We start from the raw sequence: 24,705 nt of genomic DNA, 5'->3' as shown, positions 1-24,705 counted from the left end.
TCGATATCAGTAGTGGTAGTGTGGGTCGATGTATTTTTTTCCAATCCACCCGCCGGCCTCACTGTCCGACAATCCGACCCGGCCCATAGCTGCTCGACGCCTGCATAATGTCTCTTGCATCGATTGCATCAAGGCAAACCTCATTGCTACGCTCGGGATCCTCATCAACAGCTACTGCCTCGTGCATGTTGAGAGCCTCTACACGGATCGTTTCACGCGTACCTGTACCTGCAGCTGCACGCTCCATCTCGACCACCCTCGTCGGACGTCGTTCGGGTACTCGGGCCTATACTCGACCCACCACTGTCGGCAACGTCAACCCCACTCCCGGAACAATCTCTCCATCTCCCATCCCTCGTCGTTTCAACAACTCGCTCTGCAGTAACGGCGACATGGCATCCTACACTGGTAGCGCGAAGCTCATCGATGGCACGGCCATCGCAAAGTGAGTGGCCGCTGGGCTAGGGGCTGCGCTGGCTGGCTGCTCGACGTCGTGTCTCCGATATCATCACCAGCCCCACTCCTGCTCGGACCCCCACGGCGTCGGAACGCTCACACAGCCCCAGGGACATCCGCGCGTCGCTGGCGACCAAGAACAGCGCGCTGCACGCGGCCAACCCGACGTTCAAGTCGCCCAAGCTCGTCATCTTCCAGCTGGGCTCCAACCCTGCGTCGTCGACCTACATCCGCATGAAGAACAAGGCCGCCCAGGAGTCGGGCATGACGGTCGACCACATCCAGGTGCCTTCGGACGCCGAGGCCGGCGCCGCGGCCGGCACGGGCGTCAACCAGATCCTCGAGCTCGTGCGCAAGGCCAACGACGACTCGACCGTCGCTGGCATCCTCGTGCAGCTGCCCCTCGAGGGCGCCAACACGCAGGAGGAGAAGCAGGTCGTCGACTCGATCGCCGTCTCCAAGGACGTCGACGGCTTCCACCCCGAGAACATTGGCCTCCTGTCGAGCCGTGTCTCCGAGCCCCACTTTACGCCCTGCACGCCCGCTGGTATCGTCCGCCTCATCGACAGCACGGGCTTCAACCTCAAGGGCGCCAACGTCGTCGTGCTCGGCCGCTCGGACATTGTCGGCACGCCCGTCGTGGCGCTGTTGCGCAAGCGCGACGCGACCGTCACGCAGTGCCACTCGCGCACTGTCGGCCTCGAGAACATTGTCAAGGGCGCCGACGTTGTCGTCGCTGCTATCGGCCAGCCCGAGTTTATCAAGGGTGACTGGATCAAGGAGGGCGCGATTGTCATCGACGTCGGAACAAACTACATCCCCGACGCGACCAAGAAGTCTGGCCAGCGCCTCGTCGGCGACGTCGAGTTCTCGGTCGCCCAGAACCGCGCCTCGTACATCACCCCCGTGCCCGGAGGAGTCGGCCCCATGACGGTCGCCATGCTCATGAACAACACGTTTGTCGCTGCCGAGCGCGAGTGGAAGCTCCACCGCGCGCGCAAGCTCGTCCCGCTCCCCCTCAAGATCCAGGAGAACGTCCCCTCGGACATTGAGATCGCCGTTGCGCAGACGCCCAAGGCCGTCTACGACATTGCCCGCGAGATTGGCGTCCAGAGCGACGAGATTGAGAGCTACGGCAAGTACAAGGCCAAGATTGAGCTGTCGGTGCTCGACCGTCTCGCCAACCGCAAGGACGGCAAGTACATTGTCGTTGCTGGCATCACGCCCACGCCCCTCGGCGAGGGCAAGTCGACGACGACCATCGGTCTCGCCCAGGCCCTCGGCGCCCACCTCCACAAGACGGCCATTGCCTGTGTCCGTCAGCCCTCGCAGGGCCCCACGTTCGGTGTCAAGGGCGGTGCTGCCGGCGGTGGCTACTCTCAGGTCATCCCCATGACCGAGTTCAACCTCCACCTCACTGGCGACATCCACGCCGTCACGGCCGCCAACAACCTGCTCGCTGCTGCCATTGACGCGCGCATCTTCCACGAGTCGACCCAGTCGGACAAGGCCCTCTTCTCGCGTCTCACCCCCGCCAAGAAGGGCGTCCGCTCGTTTGCCAAGCCCATGCTCAAGCGCCTCGAGAAGCTCGGCATCAACAAGACCAACCCCGCCGACCTGACCGAGGAGGAGGCTGCCCGCTTCGCCCGCCTTGACATTGACACGTCGACCATCACCTGGAACCGTGTCATCGACACCAACGACCGCTACCTGCGCAAGATTACCGTCGGCCAGGCCGCCACCGAGAAGGGCTTCACCCGCGAGACGGCATTTGACATTGCCGTCGGCTCCGAGGTCATGGCTGTGCTTGCGCTCGCCACCGACCTCAAGGACCTGCGTGAGCGCCTCGGCCGCATGGTCGTCGCGTCGTCCAAGAAGGGCGACCCTATCACGGCCGAGGACATTGGCTGTGCCGGTGCCATGGCTGTTCTCATGAAGGACGCCATCAAGCCCACCATCATGCAGACGCTCGAGGGCACGCCCGTGTTTGTCCACGCTGGTCCTTTCGCCAACATTGCCCACGGCAACTCGTCGATCATTGCCGACCGCATCGCGCTCAAGCTCGCCGGTATTGAGGAGGGCGACGACGAGGACCGCAACGGCTATGTCATCACCGAGGCTGGCTTCGGCGCCGACATTGGTATGGAGAAGTTCTGCAACATCAAGACGCGTGTGTCGGGCCTCAAGCCCAACGCTGTCGTGCTTGTTGCCACCATCCGCGCGCTCAAGATGCACGGCGGTGGACCCTCGGTCACGCCCGGCAAGCCCCTCGACGCCGTCTACTCGCAGGAGAACCTCGAGCTGCTCGAGAAGGGCTGCGCCAACCTCGGCAAGCACATTGAGAATGCGCGCAAGTTTGGCCTCAAGGTCGTCGTTGCCATCAACAAGTTTGTGCACGACACGCCTGCCGAGATGGAGCTTGTGCAGAAGTACGCGCTCCAGGCCGGTGCCGACTACGCCGTGCCTGCCAACCACTGGGCTAAGGGTGGTGAGGGCGCCGTCGAGCTCGCCAAGGCCGTCGTCGAGGCGTGCAAGGACGAGTCGCAGTTCCGCTTCCTGTACGACCTCGAGCTTCCCCTCGAGGAGAAGATTGCGACGATCGCGCGCGAGATGTACGGCGCCGACGGCATCGAGCTGTCGCCGGCCGCCAAGGAGGAGATTGAGCGCTACACGCGCCAGGGCTACTCGAACCTGCCGATCTGCATGGCCAAGACTGCGCTGTCGCTGTCGGACGACCCGAGCAAGAAGGGTGTGCCGACTGGCTTCACGCTGCCGATCCGCAACGTGCGGCTTTCGGCTGGCGCGTCGTTTGTCTACCCGCTCGTGGGCGACATGTCGACGATGCCTGGTCTGACGACGCGTCCTGGGTTCTATGACATTGACCTGGACGAGTCGGGCGACATTGTGGGTTTGTTCTAAGCGCCCGCGAGCGAAGCGAGCGCGCGCGCGGGGAGAGATGAGACAGAGTGGCGTGTGGCGCCGAGGCGCGGCGCAAAAGCAGTGTGCAGAAGCACTTCAACATACAATCTTGTACCATTAATGCATGCCTCAACGGCGTAGAGTTACGGTGCGAGAGCTGCACGGACGTGGGCGGGGGGGCGGGGGGGCAAGCGGGCGTGCGAGGGGACGAGGGCGGTTTTTATGCGCGTCAGCGCGTTGAGCGTCCACCACCGACTTGCAGCCATGGCCTTACCCCGCACAGCGAGCACGCTGACCATGAGGGTGGGTGCGGGCGGCGGTGGAAGCTGACACCAGACGCCGCAGGTGTTCCTCACGTCGCTGCCGAGCGTCGCGTCCGACCTGTCCGGTGGGCCCGGCGTGTGCAGCAGAGCTAACGGCAGACCTGTCCCTCCCCTCGCCTGTGGACGCCGGCACGCCGGCGTCCTCGCCGTCCATGCTCGCCGAGGACGAGTGGGACGTCATGACGGCGGAAATCGGGACGACGGTGCACGCGACGCGGGCGGCGGCGTGGCTGGCCCGGCCTCCCACCCCCGCTGGGCCGGGCACGCGCTGGCCCACGGCGTCGGCCAGCCTCCCGAGCCTCGGGAGCCTCCAAAGCCCACACACGCCCCGGCCCCCGCCGCGCCGCCGCCCGCGCCCCCCGTCCGTCCCCAGCGCGATCCACCGCGCGACCGCGAACCTGCGCGACCTCGTCAGCCGGCAGCTCTCCTTCGGCACGAGCGCGGGGGCAGCCCCGCCCCCGGCCCCGCGCCCAGCCCCGCCCACACCAGCCGACCACGCGGCGTTCCTCGCGTCCGAGGCGGCGACCCTCGCGGCGCAGTACGCCGCCATCAAGGGCCTGCAAGGCGCCCTCGGGGCCGCAGAGGCGGCCCTGGCCCGAGAATCCGACTGGTACGCGCGCCGCCGGGGTGCGTTCTACGCGCGCAAGGTCGCGCTCGAGGGGCGCGTGGGCGTGTTCGAGGCGCGCGGCCACCGCAGCGTGCGGAGGGCACGCAGCCTCGGCCGGCTGGGCGAGGAGGCGGCGCTGCGTGCCGAGCTCGACTGCCTCGAGGCCGAGTGGGGCAGCTTGATGGCCTTTAGCGGCGCGCTCGAGGCGCAGCGGCGGCGCGCGGCGCACGACGCTGACGAGCTGCGGATCGCGATCGCGCAGTTTTGTAGGAGGAGGAGGGGGTACCGCCGTGAGCGGGGGCACGCTGGCGGCGGCGGCCACGCGGGGGGAGGGAGTGGGGGCGGGGGAGGGGCCGGCGGCGTCGAGCGCGCGATGCGCGCCGTTGGCGCGTGGGACGACGTCGTGCTCGGCGTCATTGGGCGCGGGCGGTAGGCGTGGTTGGCGTCGGCGGGCAAGTGGCAGTTGGCACGCTGCGGCCCGAGCGTCGCGGCCATAACAACAACAGTGATAGTCCTTTACTCCTCCCAACGCACCATGCCCCCGCCCATAGTCCTCACCCCGACGTCGGACGCCGAGTCGTCCCCCTCCTCTACCCCCGCCGCTCCCCCGCGCCGCCGCGGCCCCCCACCGCCAACCCTCACCCTCCTCCCCGGCGACGGCAGCCCCGACCCCCCACGCATCGCCAACACTTTGGCCGGGGCGCGCCGGAACCCGCGCTTCGCGCTCACTGCTCTGGGCGACGCGCTGCGCCAGCTCGAGGCGGCCAAGCGCCATCTGGCTACCTACAAGCGGCACCGGGGCGAGCTGGAGCGTGCCGTGCGCCGCCTCGAGGCGGAGAACGCGGCGCTGCGGGCGCGGGTGCGCCTCAGCGCTGGTGGGCGGCTGTGGTGACGCGCGCTGACGGCAGGGCGCGAGGACGAGCGCGCGAAGAAGAGGCGCCGCGCGAGCAAGTAGCCTGCTTGCGTGCTTGGCTGGGAGATTAGGCGCCGAGATAGAAGCGGCGCCGAGGCAGATGGCAGTTCCAGGTGACATGTATATCCGTACACCCCCGCGCCACTCGATCAATCAGTGGCGCAGCGTCCCGCGGCCAGTCCCGGCCTCACGCAGCTACTACCTCGTTACTCACGTCGCTGCACGTCGCCGTCCACCCGCGCCGCCACCGCCGCCCCGCACCCCGCGCCGCTCCCGCCAAGTTGAGTCAACGGACGGCCCGTGCGCCGCGCCGCTGTTTGCAGTCGCACAGGCCGCGCGCACGGGCCATCTGCGGCCAGCACTGCGTAGCGCGACTGTCTTTGTCTTTGCGTCGTTGTGTCTTGTCTTGTGTCTTGTCTTCTCCCTATCGTCAACAATGGCAACCGCAGCGAGGAGGGCAACGCCGCTGGCCGCAGTGCAGACCAACATCGGGCCACAGCGCACCCCGCGGGTCATGGTGCGTCCTACGGCCTCACGCAAGCTGACGCCAGAGCAAGTTCCGCCCAAAGCCTACGCCGTACTCCAAGGCCGCCGCCGCCGCCGCCGACACCACACCCCGCGCAACGCCGCGCTCGTCCGCGCCCAGGGCCTGGGGCGCGCCGCCTACCCAGGCGCCGTCGCCTTTCAACGATAGAGCGAGCTCGCCGAGCGCCGACTGTAAGTTGCCGCCGCGACGCACCTTCCTCGCCTTCCTCGCCCCTGCACCGCTCCTCCCTCACCCACGCCTCGCTAACCACCCCAGACTTTAGCTGCGGCGACCCCGCCACCGGCCCCGTCCTCGACTTTATGCCCGCGCCCGACTTCACCCTCGCCGAGGCGCTCGACAACACCGAGCAGCTAACCCTGTCGGCGCCGCGGCGGCGTGCCGTCGCCGGCCCCGACGACGGCGAGCGCACCATCGACCGCCGTGCGTCGCGCGTCTCCAGCTGGCGGGGGAGCGTGCAGCCCGAGTCCGCGCCCGACTCGCCCACCCACCCACCATCGAGCGTGGCTCGCAAGGCCCATCGCCCCGACCCCGAGGAAGACGCCGCCCCCGGCCCCGCCTGGGCGGCCGAGCGCGCCTCCCTCCTCGCGCGCCTCCGCCAGCGCGAGCGCGAGCGCGAGCAGTACGAGTCTGTCATTGCGCAGATGGAGGGCGAGGTCGACCGCGTGCGCGAGCACTACGAGTGCGAGCGGGTCGAGGTGGCGCGCGCGCGCGCAAAGGAGCGCGTCAAGGCGCGGCGCGAGCGCGAGCGGTGGGCGGTGGAGCGCGCCGAGCTCGCTGCGCGGGTTGCGCGGTGTAAGTGCAAGGCGTCGACGTCGTCGTCGTCGTCGCGGTGAGCCGTGGCGCCGTGGGCTGCATGTAGTATAGTGTATAGTTGTATCTCGCTGCCTGCCAAGAACGAGGAGACGCACGCGTCATGATCGATCACTCCGCCGCCGTGTGGTGCCCAGCAAGGCGGTGCAACGCGCGCATCTTAGCCAGCCGCGGCCCGTGCGCGAATTAGTTGAACGACATATCAGCGACCAGCGCCAAGCAAATGGGCCACCCCCGCCCCGCGTGTCAAATTTGATCCCGCTATTGCCGTGTGATGGGCGGAGCATCAGTGTCGTCACTGACAGACTGCTCGCCACCGCATGCACCGCGTGCACCAAAGTGCCATTTGGCCATTTGGGTGTAGTGTACAAGACTTACATACGACGACCCACCCCACCCATCTTTCAACCGTCAACAACCCCTCATCAGCAGCATCCACAAAACTCGTCGCTCACTCTTCACACTCGCTTGCCTAGAACCCCAGTAGGTAAGTGTTGCGACGCGGCGAGGAGAAAGAGAGACATACGGCCAGGCAGACACACTCCGTTCCTGCTGCGCCGGCCGGCACGCGGCTGAGATTATCGCCCACGCCCCGTGCGGTGCCCTGGGCCCGCCGGTCATCCATCCAAACCTCGGCGGCGAGCAAGACTGCAATCTTGACCATCACCACACGGCGGCTCTACCACTCTCTCCAGCGACACCCACCCCCTTGCCTTCCCCCTCTGCCCCGCCCCCATCCACACACACGCACGCGACTGCACTGCCGCCTCCCTCGCCGCCTTCCCCGCCGCTCACACCCCAGCCTCCACCCCACGATGGGAAAGAACCAGTCAAAGCTGAGCGACGCCGAGCTCGCCGAGCTCCGTAAGAACACGTACTGTGAGTGGCTGTGCGCCCTGTACAGACAGACAGCCTGCTGACACACGGCAGTTGACAAGAAGGTGGGTCCGTCGCCAAGACAGCTTGTGCCCACCGAGAAGACGGGGCATGGGAGGGGCTCCTCGCGCGACTCGTCGTACCCACGAGCACACTGCTGACACCACGCGTAGGAGCTGCAGCAATGGGTACGTCGTGCATCTGCCCGCCCGCGCACACTGGCGCTAACGCCCCACAGTACAAGGGCTTCCTCAAGGACTGCCCGTCGGGCCAGCTCAACAAGGAAGGTGCGTTGAACGTCGGCTTTATGCCTGCGTCGCACGGACCGGCGGCCGTGTGGCACGCGCAGCGCAGTAGGCACGAATGTTGACCCACGCCGCAGAGTTCAAGAAGATCTACCGCCAGTTCTTCCCCTTTGGCGACCCGAGCCAGTTTGCAGAATATGTGTTTAATGTGGGTGGAGGCGGTGCGCCGGCGACCGGCGAATGCTAATGCGCCCTCAGGTATTCGACGAAGATAAGAGCGGGACGATCGAGTTCAAGGTGGGTGTGAGTTGGGGACTATTGCTCACCCGCGCAGGAGTTCATCGTCGCCCTCTCGGTCACGTCTCGCGGCCGCCTCGACGAGAAGCTGAAGTGTGGGTGGCTCTGCCCGTGACTAGGCTAACCCATCAGGGGCCTTCCAGCTGTATGACATCAACGGCGACGGATACATCACGTACGACGAGATGCTCCTGATTGTCAGGTCAATCTACAAGATGACGGGCCAGATGGTGCGCCTCCCCGAGGACGAGGACACGCCCGAGAAGCGTGTCGACAAGATCTTTGCGGCTATGGACCTCAACAAGGACCACCAGCTCACGTACGACGAGTTCAAGGAGGGGTCCAAGCACGACCCGACGATTGTCCAGGTGAGTGCGGCCGGGGCGGCCGAGCCGAAGGCGAGGGCCGCCGGGATTGGCGTGCTGCTTGCGGGCCCCAAGCCTGTGTAACCGCCCCTCCCACTCTCCCCAATGCATCCCACTCACACCCCAGGCGCTGTCGCTCTACGACGGCTTGGTGTAAGCGCGCGGCGCACCCCTGCCCCGCGTTCCGTTCCGTCCGTCCGTTTGCTCGCCTCATGTCTCGATCTCTCGCCGCTCGCCGTATACGCAGTCTCGCCTCCGTCCGATATAGACTCGATGTCAATGTATTGCTTGCAGAAGTGCGGGGTGGGGGGTTGGACTGAGGGCCGGGTCGTCGGTGCCGGCGAGGGGGGGAGGGACCCGGTGATCTGCGACAGCCGGAAGTGCCCCGGGGTGGGGCCGCCAGCCATGGCCCAGGGCAGTTATGCTCACGCTCACATCGACCGCAGCCACCTCGTCGTCGGCGGGTTCGGCGGCAGGGCCTGCATGCCATCTCCCGCATGTCTGCCACGAAGAGCGAGAAGATGGTCTGCCCCACGCTGACGTCGGAGAATGCGCCGCATGGGAGCCGCTACTGCCGCCACGGAACTGGGCGCCCACGGGGCTGCGGTCGATGACGACGGGCATAGCGCGTCCGAGTGCGTCGGTTGGGCTGCATGCAAGGGCGCGCCGAGCTAGTGGCAGAGATAAGCTCGTGTAGTGCGCGGCGTTCTAAACTGGGACCAGGGCGGCGAGGAGGTGGGCGCTGTCGCGTCGGCGTCGGCGTCGACGAGGATGCGGCGACGATGAATCCCGCACGCACGCATGTGCTGCCCATAGTCGCCGAGTAGTGGCACTTAGGCTGGCGCCACACATCCAGCAGCTAGCGCTGGCGTTCGGCGCGTTGCCCGGTGCTCTCATCCTCGAGCAGCAGATAAAGCGCGCCGCCGCCCTGCACGTATGCACCCCACAAGCCATGTCCCTCACAGCGCTGACCCTGCTCGCGGCCCTCGCCTCGCCGGCTCACGGGGCGGCCGTCGCCCGAGGCACGGGGTACACTGTCAACGTCGGCGCCCTGGGCGCGTGGAAGACGCCGAGCGACACCCCGGCAGCCTCCTTCATCGACAAGGACGGGAGCTACCACTTGCAGCAGAGCGCGGCGGCGTACGGCGCCTCCGAGGAGCGGCACTGGAGCTTCTACGCCGGCGCGGATATAGACAGCGCGGTGTGGGACCGCGGTGTGAGCTCCGCTTCGGACCCGCGCAACCCGCTCGACTCGAACTACAATACGACGTGGCGGTGTAACAACTCGCCGACGGGGAAGATCGCGACCTACGCCTCGGGGTATGAGGGGACGGGGAAGCCGTACCCCGACTACTCGCAGAAGAACTACTGCGACCTTATTGGGGTGTGGGTTGATCCTGATACTGGGTACTGGTACGGCTTGGTCCGTGAGTGCCGGGGCAGGGGAGGGCTCGCGGCCGCTCGCGGCTCGCTGACGCTCGCCCAGACAACGAGTTCTCCGGCCGCCCCTTCGGCGACGCGCTCCACTTCGACCGCATCGACTCTGCCGTGAGCCGCGACCAAGGGCGCACGTGGACGATCCTCGAGGGCATCATATCCACCCCGTACGGCGCGTACAAGCGTAACGACAGCACCACGTTCCCCGGGGCCACGTACAGCTGGGGCGCGGGCGACCAGCGCCTCGTCGTCGACGTCGCGAGCGGGTACTTCTACCTCCACTACTACTCCCGCATCGTGGACAAGGGGCACAACAACTGGTGGACGGCGTACTATGCGCACGTTGCGCGCGCGCCCATTTCCGCCAAGTTCGCCGCTGGGGCTTGGAGGAAGTGGTATAACGGATCTTGGGGGGAGCCGGGGCTCGGGGGGAGGGAGAGCGGGGTCGTGCCCGTCGTCAGCGACTCGGACACGGGCTACACTCCGCCGGAGAAGGACTATAACCCGCGCAACCTGCAGAACGCGAGCGAGCAGATCAGGCTCGGGCTGACCCCGCCCACGACCCCGCTGTTTTGGATGGACGCGAGCTACTCCCCCTACCTCGGGCAGTGGGTCGGTGAGCCCAACGCGCTCGAGCACACGCCGCCGAGAAAGTCGCCGCAGCAGTTCTACGCCACCTGCGACCTCACGACCCAGCGCTGGCGCCTCATCGGCGACAGCGGGGCCTACGCCACGCGCTCGCAGTACCGCTGGTTCATCGACAGCGCGGGCAAGACGTCGAGCCACTACATCGGGCGCCACTTCCGCGGCTACTGCAGCTTCTACTGCTCGCAAAGCGACTCGGAGTACGTCGAGCTCAACATTGAGCCGGCTTCCCCTCCGGCGCCAGTGGTGGACAGCGGGAAGCGGTACACGCTCACGACGGTCGGCGGGCGCCAGCTCTCCGCCGGCAACGGCACGGCCTGGCGCCTCAGCCCGACAGGCGACGGCGCGTACGCCATCACCAGCGGCGCCGGCACGCAGCTCGGCACGCGCGACGAGGTCTCCGAGCGCGCGTGGGGTACCCGCCTCGGCGTCTTCCCCGCGTCCACTGCGGTCGGGCGCCAGTGGTGGCTCATTCCGAACCGCTCGCACGTCGACAACAGTCTGACTGGCACCTTCCGCATCGTCAACCGCTGGTCGGGGCTCGTGCTCGCCCTCTCTGAGGCGCACGGCCTCGAGCTGGTGCCCCACCGCTCTTGGACGGATACCACTGGCAGCGGCGTCGGCGGCGGCCGCAGGGCCGAGGACCAGGCGATTGTGCTCGCTGCGGTGTAGCGTGCACAAGTACGCATGTAGACGAGACTGAAGATTGAAGTAACAGTGAATGAATGCATCCAAGTCGCGTTACGCCACAGTGCCAAGAGCCGTGCAAAATAAGCGCGCGGTTCGAGATCCGACCCATCGGACATCGCTTGCGGCGATAACGCGTGCTGCCGCCGCGACTGACGGATGCGACAAGCGCGAGTATAAAACACCCCACCGAGAAAAGTAGTCTGCCCTCTTGCATCCTCTCGTCTTGCTCTTATCGTCTCGTCCACACGTCGTCGATCAACGTGCACCTCTCGCGCCTCTCGATCGCCCCAAGCCCACGCCTCAAGCCCACGCCTCACGCCTCCCCTCCGGCCTCCACGCCCCAGCCCCCATGTCAGCCCTCCGCGCCACCGCCCTCCGCTCGTTGAGCGGCCGGGCCATCGCACCCCGCCTCGCCCGCGCCCACTCGTCCCGCTCAGAGTACTTTCTCCGCCCGCTGACCGAGACGGCGCCGAGCCCGACGTACGAGTACAAGTTTTTGGAGCAGCCCGCGACGGTTTCGGTGAGTCGCGAGCAAGCGCAGCGAGCGCGTCGGGCGGGGTGAGGGTCGCGACCCCGCCAGCGAGGTTGCCGGCGAGGTTGCTGGCAAGCTCGTACCGGCCTTAGTCGCTAGCAGCGGCAGCGGCAGCGGCAGCACGCCTTCCTCGCCGTCACCTATCCCCGCTCCCCTCCCGCCCCTTTCACCCCCACTCACCCCCCAGGTCCTCTCGTACCCCTTCTCCGGCGGCCAGCCGCGCGCCGGCGTCGACAAGGGCCCCGACCACCTCGTCGAGGCCGGCCTGCTGAAGCAGCTCCAGTCGCTCGGCTGGCACGTCGAGTACAGCGAGGGCGCCGTCGACCAGCTCCTCGCGACCGTCAAGAGCGACGCCGACATCGGCAAGATGAAGCAGCCGCGCGCCGTCAGCGCCGTCACCAAGCAGCTCGCGGCTGACGTCGCCGCCGTCGCGCAGGGCGGCAAGCTCCCCCTCACGCTCGGCGGCGACCACTCTCTGGTGAGTGTGCTCAGCTTTTGCTGGCCGGCCCTGCGCAGGCAGTCACCACGCACAAGCGCGGATATCGCGCCAGTGGCCCCGCAATCGCTTGGACTTTTGCTGACAGCCCCAGGCCGTCGGCACCGTCGCTGGCACCAAGAGAAAGTTCCCCGACGCGGCCCTCGTCTGGGTCGACGCCCACGCCGACATCAACACGCCGCTCACGACCGACTCGGGCAACCTCCACGGCTGCCCCGTGTCCTTCCTCCTCGGCCTCGAGGGCACCGACGTCGCGCCGTTCAACGAGTGGCTCAAGCCATGCCTCAAGCCCGAGGACCTGTGAGCTGGCTCTGCCCTTCCCCTTGCACCAGCTGACCACGTCCCAGCGTGTACATCGGCCTCCGTGACATTGACAACGGCGAGAAGAAGATCCTCAAGGACCTCGGCGTCAAGGTCTTCACCATGCATGACGTCGACAAGCACGGCATCGGCAAGGTCATGGACCTCGTCCTCGACCACATCGGCCGCGACCGCCCCATCCACCTCAGCTACGACGTTGACGCGCTCGACCCCACCATCACCCCGAGCACGGGCACGCCTGTGCGCGGCGGCCTGAACTTCCGCGAGGGTGAGTGGCTGAGCCAGCAACACCGAGCTAACCACCAGGCCACTACATCGCCGAGGCGATCGCCGAGACGGGCAACCTCGTGGCCCTCGACGTCGTCGAGGTCAACCCCTCGCTCGGCGAGGACGCGGCGTCGGTCGCGCAGACGGTCGCCATCGGCTGCTCCCTGTCGCGCGCCGCCCTGGGCGAGACCTTGCTCTAAGCAGCTGACGACTCACGACCCACGCCCCACGACCCCCGCATACCCTTCCGCATCTACAACCCAGCATTACGCAGTGGAGAAAACCCCAACACACATCTGTATACAACCCAGCATATCGCAGTGGAGAAAACCTTGAAACTCAAAATACTATCTGTACAACCCAGCATTAGCAGTGGAGAAAACTTCAGTAGAAGGAGTAGTAGCGCGAGCGCCGTCAATGTATCTACACCTTGTACGAGTACTGTTGGTCGCAGGGGAGGGGATGAGGCACCTCGCATCTGAGACTGACTTTCAAGCAGACAGCAGGCAATGCTCAGCGGGATGTAAAACTGCATGCGACATTGTAATGTTGTTGACTGTGTCCACTCGTGGTGTCCACTTGATGCTGAATGTATTGGCTAGTAGTCTGACACCGCGTCAGCTACTCCTGATTGTCCAGGACATAGCCCAGTAACCCACGGTCGCTGGTCGTGCCGACACCGCGGTCAGTCGTGTGCGCAAAGACACGCTTGTAGACGAAGCGCTGGTCGTATTCGCGCATGACTTCGGCTGAGAGGAGCATGCGGTCCTTGACTAGCTGCACAAACGACGAGGCGAGGTGTGCGAGCAGGAAGGTGCTCGCGACGTGGAGGAGCGGCGTGATGAAGGGGTGCTCCGTTGTGAGGAGGAACGCGATAATGGGGGTAGCCGGCGGGAAGGCACTGGGCTGTCAGCTGAATTCATTCTCCGTAATGTAGCTCACCAGAAGAAGGCGAGGCAGAAGTCGGGTGGGTCCCAGACTCGCAATGCCTGAATGCGGTCGTTGCTGCCGCCTCTGGCACTGGTCGCAGGGTGGCGGAAGCCGAACGCGGAGAGCAGTGCGTGGCTACAAGGGTTAGCAGCAACCCGCGATCCGCAACCTACTAGGACCATTTGAGGAAGACAATCAGTGACCTGAGCGCGATACGGGCGCACTTGGCGGTCAAGGTCTCGTCGCGTGGCGCGGCGTCCTTTGGCGCAGCACCCTCCTCCTGCTTCTCCTCGGCGGGGCCGCCAGATTTCACAGGCGACGGGATGGGCGAGGCATGGGGCGACGCAACGGGATCGTTGCCCTGGCAGGTTAGCACTCATCGAGCCGAGACACCTACCGAACGGAGGAGCATATCGTAGGTCCGGAACCTGGTAAAGAGCCACCCTGCGTTGGCGACAGACAGGGCAAACAGGAAGAAGCTGACGGTAAAGGCCTGCGTGTGAGCAACAACGACTGGCAAGTCGCTTACCAGACGGGTTCCAGCTAGACTGCGACGCGCTGGCTTCTCCTCGTCGTAGCGTCCCCACCGGTCGTCGACACGGCTGTACCCTGTGGAGCGCAGAATCGTAACTTCCTCCTTGCGAGTGCTAGAGAGCGGGGCCAGGAGTAGCCAGTGAACCGTGCCGAGGAATAACGCAATCGGGTTGGCGAATCTCGCAGGCGGAAGGATGTCATCAACGCTGGTTGGAATGTTGAACAAGGCCGCGTCGATGAGATTGGTGGGCGATTCGATAATGCTAGAGCTGTCAGTAGATTCCTCTGAGAACGTGCGACCCTACCGTTTAAACATCGACTTGCGGCGCACCAAGCGCTGCTTGGACGTCTTGGGTACCACATCGGCCTCGGCGGCTGCCGCCCGGAGTTTAGCCTCGACCTCAGCCTTCTTCCCCTGGCGCGCATTCGCCGCCATGTCGAACGGGATAGAAGAGCTCTTGCTAATCGATGTAGGGGACGTGTGTGCAAACGGCGAGTAGATGAGGCGGGCTGGGGTACGAGTGGGTGTGTGAAGGAACCCCGTGGGTATGCCCTGCGTTAATGGCGTCGAGTCGCCGCCGACACCAGCACTCTTGTACTTGGATGGAGAGGCCTCACGCTGCTTCGGGGTGGCAAAGACATTGCTCTCACGGCGGTCGAACACATTACTATCGCGACGGCTGCTCTCTCGGCGGTCGAAAACAGTACTGTCACGGCGCTTCTCGCGGTTCTCCGACTTGGACGGCGTGAGCGGGGAAGGCGACGCCGGCTCGGGGGATTCCTCGAGATCGCGCGTCGAGTGCGACCTTGATAGCTGGGACGGTGCGCGGGCGAACGCCGACAGCGACTTGCGTCCGCGCGTCGGCGCAAGTGGTGACTGCGACATGGCAGCTGAAGGTTTGTTGGTGTTGAGAGTGGAAAGATGATGGATGAGGAGGATGGGGCCAGAAAAGTGAGGTGTTGTTGGTGTTGTTGCGTCACTCGACCCTAATCTACTTATCCGGTCCTCCCACTTTGCCCTGAACGACTGACCGCCAGCGTCAGCCTCCACCACCGACACCACCACCCACCACCACGGCGCCGACACATCTCGCACCACAACCCACCTCGCTCTCTTCTTGTTTCCTTCATCGTCTCGTCTGTTGACAGTGCATCGCACAGTCAAACGGAATAGAAAATTACAATGGTGAGCTACTGGGCGATCGTAGTCGCTCACCCCAGGCGTCAAACTTCCTCGCCGTGCCGGGGAAAACGGCCCACTCGGTCCCAAACTTCTCGCAACAGCTCCTGCAGTACATCTCGCAGCACTTTCGCGATGCCCACCCAGAGGCCTTCAAGCAGGATGTTCAGTCTTTGGTCAACATGCGCAGGGACTATGTCGAGCCCAAGGCCGAGACGCACCCCGAGATTGTCAAGGGCTTGATGCGGTGAGTGGCAAAGTGGCTGGATGACTCAAATGCTCAACTGGCCTCAGGTATCATGCCCAGCTCGCGTTCATTGTGACCAAGTTCCCTTCGGATGTGAGTTAGCTTCCTCATTGTGGAAAGTCGAGCTGACACGCCCAGATGGGAATCGCCTTCTCGTACAACCTTCCCTTCCCTCCGCCTTACTCCATCACACCGGACACTCCCATCTCGCTCCCGTCGATCACGTTTGAGCGCGCGAGCGTGCTCTTCAACATCGCAGCGGTGTACGCCTCGCTTGCGACTCAGGAGCGTAGGGCTGAGATTGAGGGTATCAAGCGCGCACTGGGATATTTGAGCGTGAGTGCTGTGATCAGTGAGCCCAGCACTGACACTCCCAGTCCTCGGCTGGCGTGCTCAACTACCTCATCACGAATGTCCTACCCACCCTCAAGTCCGAGGTGTCTTCCCCCCAGGCGGCAGGATATGACATGACCGAGTCGTTCTTGACCACCATCCGGGAGTTTGTGCTCGCCGAGGCGCAGGAGTGTTTCTGGCAGCAGGCCAAACTTCGTGAGCTCCTACTACCTCCATCTGTAGACCAGCTAACCAAGCCTCAGAGGGCTCTTATAAGAACACGATCATCGCCAAGCTGTCGATGAAGGTGTCCGACTACTACAAGTCGTCGCTTGCCGCATCGACGGGCCTGGATATCCCCTCTCAGTCATACTTCCCCGACGTGAGTTATGCTCCACCCCAATAGGCTAACTCTCCAGGCTTGGATCAACCACATTGCTATCAAGCAGCTACACTTTGAAGCGGCAGCACAGTTCCGTATGAGTCAGGAGGACCTTGACAAGGGTCGGTATGGTGACGAGATCGCCCGCCTGCGCGTGGCGGAGGGCCTGGCTAAAAAGGGACTGGCCGTTGGACAGAGGGGCATCGCCGATTCTGTCCTCTCAGAGCTGAAGGTGGGTTATGTGCATGGTTTGTTTGCTAACGCACCCAGAATCTCCAAGCGGCAGTCAAGTCTGGCCTTGAGCGGGCTGTGCGTGAGAACGATCTCGTTTACATGTCGCCTATCCCTCCCGCTTCCCAACTCGCCCCTATCGCGGGTATCTCCATGGTCAAGGTTCAGACGCCTACGGAGATTGCCGAGCCCATCACATGGCTTATGGGTAGCAGCTCTGGAATGGTACCACTGTTCAGTGCCTTGGTGCCCTACGGTGTGCACCTCGCTCTCAGCATCTACGACGACCGCAAGGATACCTTGATTCGTGATCTGGATAGCAAGCGTGAGGAGCTTGATGGCTTGGCAGCCAGGTGAGTTATGACGTGACGTCGAGTTGATGACCACAACTAACTCGCGGCCTCAGCACGATGCAATCCCTCAACCTCCCTGGTTCTCTCCAGGCCTTGGAGAAGCCCGTCGGCTTGCCTCCCTCGCTTCTGAAGAAGGCGGAGGAGGTTGATGCTGCTGGCGGTGCCGACAAGATTCGAGGCCTGCTCATGGACGTGAACCGCCTGGCAAAGTCGAACGCCAAACTTCTCTCCGAAGCTATGGACATCCTCGACCAGGAGGCCCACGAAACCGAGCAGCTGATTGAGCGCCAGCCTCAGCTTGCTGAGACTCGTCCTCCGTCCCACATCGCAAACCAGCACCTGATCGGTATGGCTGGACAGTATGACGCCACGATCAAGCAGGCTGCCAGCAGTGACGCCACTGTACGCGGCAAGTGGGAGGAGTGGCGCAACATGATTGAGATTCTGTCCGGAGGCGAGGTTAGTTTCATTCTCCGTTTTGAGCGAAACTGATGCTTGTAGGACATTATCGCGGACCATGTTCCCTCGACTACGTCGACCGGGGCTGGCTTTACCCCGCTGCCCTCGTCGGTACGGCCCCTGCGTGCATCAGTCGAGGAGCTCGACGACAGGATAGCGAACCGCGCCGCCCTGGTCACGGAGGCTCGTCACATCGCCGAGCACGACGACGTTCGTGCCGACGTCCTGCAGGAGGCTTCCCGTCTGGCTGCCGGTGGCACCGGAGATGTGAGGCCAGAGGCCTTCGAGGGCATCTTTGAGAAGGCGATTTCGAAGTACGACAAGATCCGTGACGACATGGACGGCGAGCCTGCCACCCAGGACCAACTATTGGAACAGATCAGGGTGGGTGCTGCTGTGAACATCTCTTAGTCAGCAGCTGACCCTCTCAGACTCAAAACGAGGCCTTCCTCGCTGAGCGTAAGACCGATCCTCGTGTCAAGGAGCGCGAGCAGCGCCTCCAGGACATGGACATGGCGTACTGGAAGTGGCGTGAGATCGTCGACAACATTGACCAGGGCATCAAGTTCTACACCTCGCTCGGGGACATGCTGCACCAGTTCAAGGACCAGTGCTCCCAGTTCCTCAACTCGCGCCGCGTGGACATTGGGTGAGTTGGGAAGTGTACTCCAGCTAACTCCCCAGTCAACTCTCATCGCAGCTCCAGAACGTCACGTTCACCGAACCTCCGGCGCCCTCGCCGCCACTTGCACAGCAGACATACTCTCCCCCGCCGCCCCAGCACTACTCCAACCCAACTTCACCCTTCGCCGCGCCGCAGACGCTCCCACTCGCCACACCGTCGCCGCCTGCCCCGGCTCCGGCCCCATCCTTCTCCCTGCCTCACCCTAATTCGTCTGCGTGGCAAACAAGCGACGCGTTCCTCCCTCCTCCCCCGCCACCTCCCATCCTCCGGTCGGGCGGCATCCAGGTCCAGCCGCGTGTCGCACCTGCACCCCCCGCACCCGCCGTGGACAGCCCCAGGCGTGTGACCCGGAGCTCGGCTAGGCAGGCGCCGATCGGTGACCCAGACCGCAACCCGTACAAGAAGGGCTCGCGCGGCGGCGGCGAGGGCGTCATTTAATACTCTACTATGCATCTCCTTGTCATTAATCGTTGCATTGCACGGTACAGGGGCGTGGTATGCGAGAGTGTCAGTGGGTGGGCGCGAGAAAGCGTGGGTCTAAAGTGTAGCAAATATGGTCCGTGACATCGAGCCAGGCGTCTTGTCGTGTCGTTAAATGAATCATGCAGCCATGGAGCGCCAGTAGGCAACGTGGTCGGCGTCGGGCCCGGCCTCCTTCCATCGCTCGGATAGGGCGCGCATCACGTCGCCGTGAGGCGCGTTGCCGAACGCGGCCTTGGCGTGGGCGAGGTTGGCTTTCAAGTAAGCCTGGAACGGTGTGGTGCTCTTTGTGCCGAACAGGGGGTTGAGCTTGCCGCGGCACAGGCCGCACGTGTGCCGTGTCTCGTCGATGGACTTGGAGTGGCGGCCGTAGATCTTGCCGCACGTCGGCTCGGAGCACTGCCACTCGTACTTGTACGAGATGGTGTAGTTGTGTTTTGTCTGCGTGTGAGCTGGTCCGCCAAGTTATCAACTCACGTCCACAGTGATGTCCCGCCGAGCGCGCTCGACCTTGCGCCCCCACGACTTGAAAACGCGCCCGTGGGGGTTCTTGAACTCGTTGGAGATCACCCACGCGGCGAGGTGGCACATCTCGTGCGCGACGGTGGAGAGGATTTGGCCTGGGGTTAGCGTCTGTGGAGGAGGCACAGCAACTCACCCTCTTCCGTCAGCACCTTGTCCGCGAGCGTGATCTTGTAGCTCGTCACGGTCTGTCCGTCCTTCTGGCGTACTCTGCATGGGTCAGCAACTTGCGGAGGTTTGGACCCACCTCGACATGCGCGCGTTGCCCGCAGAGCGGAGGATACGGCTTCCCCACTCGAGCTTTGCGTCCACGCCGTTGGGGCCCAGCCGGCCGTCGAACACCGCCGCGTCGAGCTCGTCGAATACGGCCTGTGCAATCGCCGCGCGCTGCACCTCCCATGCGCGCTTCGACTTGGCGGTTGCGAGAGACGCCGGGACGGTCGACTTGCTCTTGCTCTTCATGCGGGGTGGAGAAGTGATGGAGAGGCTTTTGAATCGCGGTGCTGGGGCGTCCTCTTCGTCTGAAGAGGCGACAAGGTCGATGATGCTCGGCCCATGACGCTTGATGGGCGAAGCGGGGGCGTCGTGGAACTCGTCGTCCGTGTCGGCGCCCGAGCCGTCGAGGTCGTCTTCCTCGTCGTCGAAGGCCGGCTCGTCGTCAAAGCCCTCACCCTCGTCCGAATCATCGACGACAAACTCAAGATCTCGTCCGTCGTCCTCGACGATGAAGTCTGCCAGAGATCCGGCAGTATCTTCCTCATCCCACGCCAGTTCCTCGCCCTCGTCTGCATCATCACCCTCGTCCTCATCCTCAGATGACTCTTCGAGGAACCGCAGCGCAGCCGGCGTACGCCCCCTCAAGCCCTTCGGCTTCGGCCGGTGAACCACGTCCTCGTCAGAGATCACACGGGAGCGGTGCAGCTCGGGCGAGTCCTCGACAGAGTACACGGTCGGCGCGGGCCTCGGCGCCTCCTCGTCGTCCGAGTCGAACACGATGCGCTTCTTGGTCGACACTGGGCGCGTCCGTGGCCGCCACTCCTCGCTCTCGTCCGAGTTGTACCCCATTGCCTCGCGGCTCGGCGTCGTGGGTACTGATGGTGCAGCGAGTGGGCGGTGGGGTGATGGCGAGAGGATCTGGATCGAGCCGCCGGGCGAGGGCACAGTGAGGGGCGATGCGAGGATGTCGATCGGCGAGAAGTACTGGTCTGACGCCTCGTCCCGCGGCGAGGCCAACAGTTCGTCCTTGCTAGGCGTGATGGGCGCCAGCAGGCCCTCGGTGACCGAGCTGATACGCGTCGGCGTCGTGAGGATGGAGAGCGAGCGGTCGGTCTCCGACTCGACAGCGACCTCTGGGACGCCAAAACCGTCGTCCCGCTCAAAGACATCGCGATCGAAGCTGTCGTGGTCGACAAAGCTGTCGTCGCGGGGGAAGCTGGAGTCGACGCTGCCGCCGTGCTCAAAGCTGCTCTCCCCGACCGAGAGCTCGCCACTGCAAGTCAGCGCCACCCCATCGCCACCACTCACATTCCGACCGCGAGATCCACCGCCTCGGCCTCATCCTCGTCCCACTCATCGAACCCGTCCAGCGTCTTGTTCGCCGACGCCGACACCGAGCTGAGCGAGACGCTCGAGCCGAGGTTATTGAGGCTGATCTTGCGGCCCAGTCGGGTAGCAGGCGCGGGGCTCACGCTCGCCGAGATGGACTTGGGGGCGAACGCGCGGCGCGCCGTCAGCGGGGTCGTCGCCGCGCGCGAGAAGTCGAGCCGGGGGAGCGGGGTCTCTGCTCCGTCAGCCCAACACCCGATGTCGACTCACTCTTCCGCGGGCTCGGGGACGGGCTCTCCCCCCGGGGCGGGGGCACGCCGTCGTCCTCGCCGTCGCTGTCCCCCGGCTTGGGGGAGCGCGGGACCGTCCACGTGTCCTGCGCGAACACGTCGTCGACGTTGCTCGCCCTCTGGCCCAGCGGCGAGCGGAAGAGGCGGCCCGGCGGCGTGCGGGGCACGTGCTTGCCCGGCGTGGGGCTCGGCGCGAACACGTCGCTCGTGGCGTCGGACTCGGACTCGGTGCCCGCGCCCCCGAGGCCGACGTACGGCGAGCGCTGGAAGCGCGGCTTCTGGCCCGTGCGCGGCGTACTTGGCGCTACTGGCTCTGGAGAGTTGGATACGGCCGTCATGGGCGCGAGGCCGAGGGGCAGCGTCGACGAGAAGGATACCTTGCGGGGCGCCTTGAAGGGTGGGCTGGCCATGGTCGTTGTTGCGTTGGTCGCTGGCGCTATTGCTGTTGCCATTGTGAGGTCCTTGGGAGGTCCTTGGGAGGTCCTTGGGAGGTCCTTGGGAGGTGGATGATGGTGTTGACGTCTAAATCTGGGATCTGGCACGTTGGTGGGGTCCCCCGAGATCTCGTTGTAGTATCTCGCCGCTGCCCGCGCCGTGACGTTGTTTACAAAACCACGCGCGTCGATTTGGTTCCGGGTGGCACCTTGTTGGGTGACGGCACGACGCGAGTGACGGCACGCACGACGACAATGTCGCTCTACCCATGGGATCCTCTTGGTCCCTAAAGCATCCCGCAACCCGCCCCACTTCACCGCGCACTGCCTCCCCCTCGCGTATGACCTGACGCCACACATCCGGCTGAGCAGGCCCTCATCCATCCCAAAGAATTAACATGGCCATCTAGGTTTGTCCTTGTCCGTGTCTATCGCCTGCCCCGCGAGGACGCCTCACGCTCCTCGGCGAGCCGGATCTGCTCAAGTATATCCGCCAAGTCGTCCTCTTCTGCCTGCTTGAACTGCTCCACCGCACGGATCGCGTCTGCCTCATCGTCGCTCATCGGGCCATCATCGGGTGTGGGGCCGACAGGCTGTTCAGGAACAGCACCAGATGCCGCAGACTCCGCCTCTTGCTGCGAGATCATCAGAGCGTACCGCAGCGCAGCGTCTCCGTCGGCAAGGCCGAGGTCCTCCATTGCTGCGAGATGCGCTCGCTCGTGGGTAGAGTGGACCCGGGTGGCAGTGTTCTCTTCTTGAATCTCGTGATGCGAATCCACAGTCTCTTGGTGCAGGTCGCGCAGATCTATTTTCATTAGCGTTGCTCACAGTCAAACATCTTGGTACACTTACCAAGAGCCCGACTGTGGCCTCGGAACTCGCCCTTGCCGCCACCAGGGGCTTTGCGAGGGGTAGTGTCCTTCCCAGACTGCCGGCCCTTGCCAGTGCCGGCCCGCCACGCCAAAACGTTACGTCCAATGGCACCCACAACCAGGTCGTTTTCAATGATAACATGGTTGACGTTGTAATGGCGGGCGCGGAGCTCGTCACTGGCCGCGACCATCAAATCGCCAGGAGTAAGGTGACTCGGAGGGCGGAAGCCGCGAACCCGCACAGGTACTGCCGGGAGCGGGTCAAAGACGTCGATGCGGCCGTCATAACTGCTAGGTCAGGTCTGAAAGCCAATTGTCTCCTCACCTTCCGACAGCAATCAAACTGCAGTGCGCATCCAGGGCAGTCACCTTTCCGTCGGTAGCGTACCAGTCACGCAGCGGCTGCACAACATTGTCGACAACCCGACCGTCCCACTCCCAGATGTAAGCTCTGCCCAGCTCGTCGCCAGCCACAACAAAACGACCGAACTCTTGAGGAACAAGGCGGCGTGGAAGCGTGTCTAGGTTCAGGTCCGGAGGTGGGGCCGCGGGCGTGTTGGTGCCAGAGTTACTGTTTGGCGTGACGATGCGCGCCGACAGGCTGGCTTCGGGCTCGGGAGGACGGGCGATTGGCGCCGTGGGCTGAAGGAAAGCTTGAACCGCGGTAAGAGGAGACTCGCTTGCAGTGGCGTAGAATGTCGTCTTGATGGTCGCGTCGGGCGAGATGTCGTATCGTGCAATGTTTGGGTGCTTCCAGTGGTGAACGAGGACGGACGCAATGAGACCATTGTTGGTCTGCGAGCAAGACAAGCGCAGAAGGCGCACGCCGCCGAGGTCGGCCTCGGACCCAACGTCGACGCGCACCTCCTGAGCCGACGCCGCCGCATCGAACCACACACGCAAGTCGCCATCGATCGTCGCGCCGCACACGACATCATGCTGGACGTCGCAAGCAACGTGCGCAATCGAGTCAGGCTGGGCAACCTGCCGCAGGCGGACTTCCTCGGCACGGTTGGCGAGCGGCTCCTCGACTTGCTCCGACGTGAACAGACATGTGATTGACGCAGGAGCGGCATCAGGCGTCTTCTTCCCGGACCGACCTGTTGCGGGGTTCAGTTGCCAGTACTTAACGCGGCCGTCCTCGCCGCCGGTAACCCATCGCAGTGGGTCGGTGCCGTTAACCTCCGGCTGGGATATGGATAGGACAGCGCCGTCGTGCATGTCGTTCGGCTTGGACGTCACGTTAACCGAGTTCGCTCTACCACCGTGTGTGGCGTGGGTGCGCGATTGGATCGTAGTGTGGACGCAAGAGCCAGTCAGCAGACCCCACAGCATGTGCGTCTGCGAGCGCTTGGGGATGAAGATTGCGGAGGGGGCCGAGTTCGGATCCCAGTGCGGGCGAAGGTGGAAGTTTGCTGGTGGGTCAGTTGTTTATCTACAGAACACCCACCATCTTGCCCAGGGCCCCAGAAACCCTTCGACACCTTGCCAGTGAGAGGGTCGCTCCGGACCAGGGCGCCGACCTCCATACCCGCACAGTAGAGACTAGGCGGAGGACGCGACGACACAGCCAGCATGGCCTCGTACTTTTGCCGGTGGGACATCTTGGCGCCTGGCGACGGCGTGTGAGGCGAGTCTGCGCCGGACGCAGCAGGCGACTTGGAGGGAGTCGTCTGGTGCATCTTGCCCACGACCAGCGGGCCAGCCTTATTCGACGCCTGGTGGGGTGGGTACGACAGGGACATGTTGTGCACCACGACCGTGAGGGGGTGGTGGACCACAAAGGTTGTACGCGACGCGGTCCAGCGTCTGCAGATTAGCGCCTGTCAAGACCGCCGGCAAGGTACTCACTCAATCATGCCCTCGCGCGAAAGTGCCTCGCGTTTCCACCCGCGGCCGCCGGGACCCATACATCCTTGGACCAGGACCTTGACCTGCTCCCTCGCGGCGTCATCGCTAGCGGCTCCGTCCCAGAAGAAGTGGTTGATATAGCACTGACGCCAGATGGACTCTGGTTTGGCCTGGTTATTAAGCAACTTGCATGTCGACGCGAGCTGGAGGAGCGATCGAGGCGGCAGACGCGTCAGGAGGTGGTGCAGTAGGTCCTCTGGCAGTTCGAGGAGATAGCTTGAGATTAGGGTCAGTCCCGCATTCATTCCTCCATCGGCAACTTGGCGCGCACGTGTTGTTTGTGCTCAGCCCCACAAACACTCACCACTGGCCACCCTTCACGCCCTCGAGCGGGGCCTTGCCCTTACGCTTCAACTTCTTTGGGTCAAGAGGACGCTTGTACGCGGGCGCGTTGACTGCCGAGCTCGGGTGCGCGACATCAATGCCGTCGGTGTCAGAGTCATGTTGGGAGGCTTGGTCGTTGTGGTCTGCGGGTTGCTGTGGTTCAAATGTCTGGGTTTCTGGAAGGTAGGATGACGGTGAAAGCATAAACGTAGAGGGGGTAGTGTAGGTATAGAGGGGGCACTGTTTG

General features: G+C 64.3%; 9 protein-coding genes across 9 annotated transcripts; 6 read left to right on the top strand and 3 right to left on the bottom strand.

The window, feature by feature from the left end:
• Positions 1 to 392: 392 nt before the first annotated feature.
• Positions 393 to 3,375, top strand: ADE3 (tetrahydrofolate synthase; the record flags this gene model as incomplete). Its single annotated transcript, XM_069355654.1, has 2 exons — positions 393 to 445; positions 567 to 3,375. The coding sequence occupies 2 exons, from the start codon at positions 393 to 395 to the stop codon at positions 3,373 to 3,375; spliced, it is 2,862 nt and encodes a 953-aa protein (XP_069207725.1).
• A 264-nt stretch (positions 3,376 to 3,639) lies between these two features.
• On the top strand, positions 3,640 to 5,260 carry Q8F55_007214 (uncharacterized protein; the record flags this gene model as incomplete). The annotated part of the gene is made up of 5 exons (XM_069355653.1): positions 3,640 to 3,678; positions 3,712 to 3,763; positions 3,798 to 4,595; positions 4,857 to 5,180; positions 5,214 to 5,260. 5 exons carry the CDS (start codon positions 3,640 to 3,642, stop codon positions 5,258 to 5,260), a joined length of 1,260 nt encoding a protein of 419 aa, XP_069207724.1.
• A 394-nt stretch (positions 5,261 to 5,654) lies between these two features.
• Positions 5,655 to 8,515, top strand: ncs1 (Calcium-binding protein NCS-1; the record flags this gene model as incomplete). Its single annotated transcript, XM_069355652.1, has 13 exons — positions 5,655 to 5,735; positions 5,770 to 5,935; positions 6,021 to 6,513; positions 7,060 to 7,062; positions 7,378 to 7,454; positions 7,506 to 7,516; positions 7,625 to 7,639; positions 7,690 to 7,738; positions 7,834 to 7,904; positions 7,955 to 7,993; positions 8,034 to 8,088; positions 8,126 to 8,361; positions 8,486 to 8,515. 13 exons carry the CDS (start codon positions 5,655 to 5,657, stop codon positions 8,513 to 8,515), a joined length of 1,326 nt encoding a protein of 441 aa, XP_069207723.1.
• A 795-nt stretch (positions 8,516 to 9,310) lies between these two features.
• Q8F55_007212 (uncharacterized protein) lies at positions 9,311 to 11,112 on the top strand (the record flags this gene model as incomplete). Its single annotated transcript, XM_069355651.1, has 2 exons — positions 9,311 to 9,785; positions 9,845 to 11,112. 2 exons carry the CDS (start codon positions 9,311 to 9,313, stop codon positions 11,110 to 11,112), a joined length of 1,743 nt encoding a protein of 580 aa, XP_069207722.1.
• Positions 11,113 to 11,479: 367 nt separating this feature from the next.
• Positions 11,480 to 12,946, top strand: CAR1 (Arginase, catabolizes arginine to ornithine and urea; the record flags this gene model as incomplete). The annotated part of the gene is made up of 5 exons (XM_069355650.1): positions 11,480 to 11,650; positions 11,850 to 12,140; positions 12,253 to 12,458; positions 12,506 to 12,747; positions 12,786 to 12,946. 5 exons carry the CDS (start codon positions 11,480 to 11,482, stop codon positions 12,944 to 12,946), a joined length of 1,071 nt encoding a protein of 356 aa, XP_069207721.1.
• A 398-nt stretch (positions 12,947 to 13,344) lies between these two features.
• On the bottom strand, positions 13,345 to 15,096 carry Q8F55_007210 (uncharacterized protein; the record flags this gene model as incomplete). The annotated part of the gene is made up of 6 exons (XM_069355649.1): positions 13,345 to 13,352; positions 13,406 to 13,647; positions 13,689 to 13,811; positions 13,850 to 14,037; positions 14,074 to 14,473; positions 14,516 to 15,096. 6 exons carry the CDS (start codon positions 15,094 to 15,096, stop codon positions 13,345 to 13,347), a joined length of 1,542 nt encoding a protein of 513 aa, XP_069207720.1.
• Positions 15,097 to 15,393: 297 nt separating this feature from the next.
• RIM20 (pH-response regulator protein palA/rim20) lies at positions 15,394 to 18,518 on the top strand (the record flags this gene model as incomplete). The annotated part of the gene is made up of 12 exons (XM_069355648.1): positions 15,394 to 15,396; positions 15,432 to 15,637; positions 15,685 to 15,730; positions 15,776 to 15,973; positions 16,015 to 16,186; positions 16,234 to 16,352; positions 16,390 to 16,584; positions 16,623 to 16,936; positions 16,990 to 17,395; positions 17,438 to 17,779; positions 17,827 to 18,044; positions 18,080 to 18,518. The coding sequence occupies 12 exons, from the start codon at positions 15,394 to 15,396 to the stop codon at positions 18,516 to 18,518; spliced, it is 2,658 nt and encodes an 885-aa protein (XP_069207719.1).
• Positions 18,519 to 18,680: 162 nt separating this feature from the next.
• Positions 18,681 to 21,369, bottom strand: Q8F55_007208 (uncharacterized protein; the record flags this gene model as incomplete). Its single annotated transcript, XM_069355647.1, has 6 exons — positions 18,681 to 19,001; positions 19,038 to 19,180; positions 19,219 to 19,292; positions 19,330 to 20,571; positions 20,607 to 20,862; positions 20,898 to 21,369. 6 exons carry the CDS (start codon positions 21,367 to 21,369, stop codon positions 18,681 to 18,683), a joined length of 2,508 nt encoding a protein of 835 aa, XP_069207718.1.
• A 410-nt stretch (positions 21,370 to 21,779) lies between these two features.
• On the bottom strand, positions 21,780 to 24,662 carry Q8F55_007207 (uncharacterized protein; the record flags this gene model as incomplete). The annotated part of the gene is made up of 6 exons (XM_069355646.1): positions 21,780 to 22,156; positions 22,204 to 22,511; positions 22,549 to 23,638; positions 23,674 to 24,032; positions 24,075 to 24,350; positions 24,439 to 24,662. The coding sequence occupies 6 exons, from the start codon at positions 24,660 to 24,662 to the stop codon at positions 21,780 to 21,782; spliced, it is 2,634 nt and encodes an 877-aa protein (XP_069207717.1).
• Between the last annotated feature and the right edge of the window lie 43 nt (positions 24,663 to 24,705).

Source organism: Vanrija albida (genome assembly GCF_041260175.1).
Source record: "Vanrija albida strain AlHP1 chromosome Unknown contig_5, whole genome shotgun sequence".
NCBI lineage: Eukaryota > Fungi > Basidiomycota > Tremellomycetes > Trichosporonales > Trichosporonaceae > Vanrija > Vanrija albida.
The sequence above is the reverse complement of the archived record's forward strand: the minus strand, read 5'-3'. Positions and strand labels throughout refer to the sequence as shown.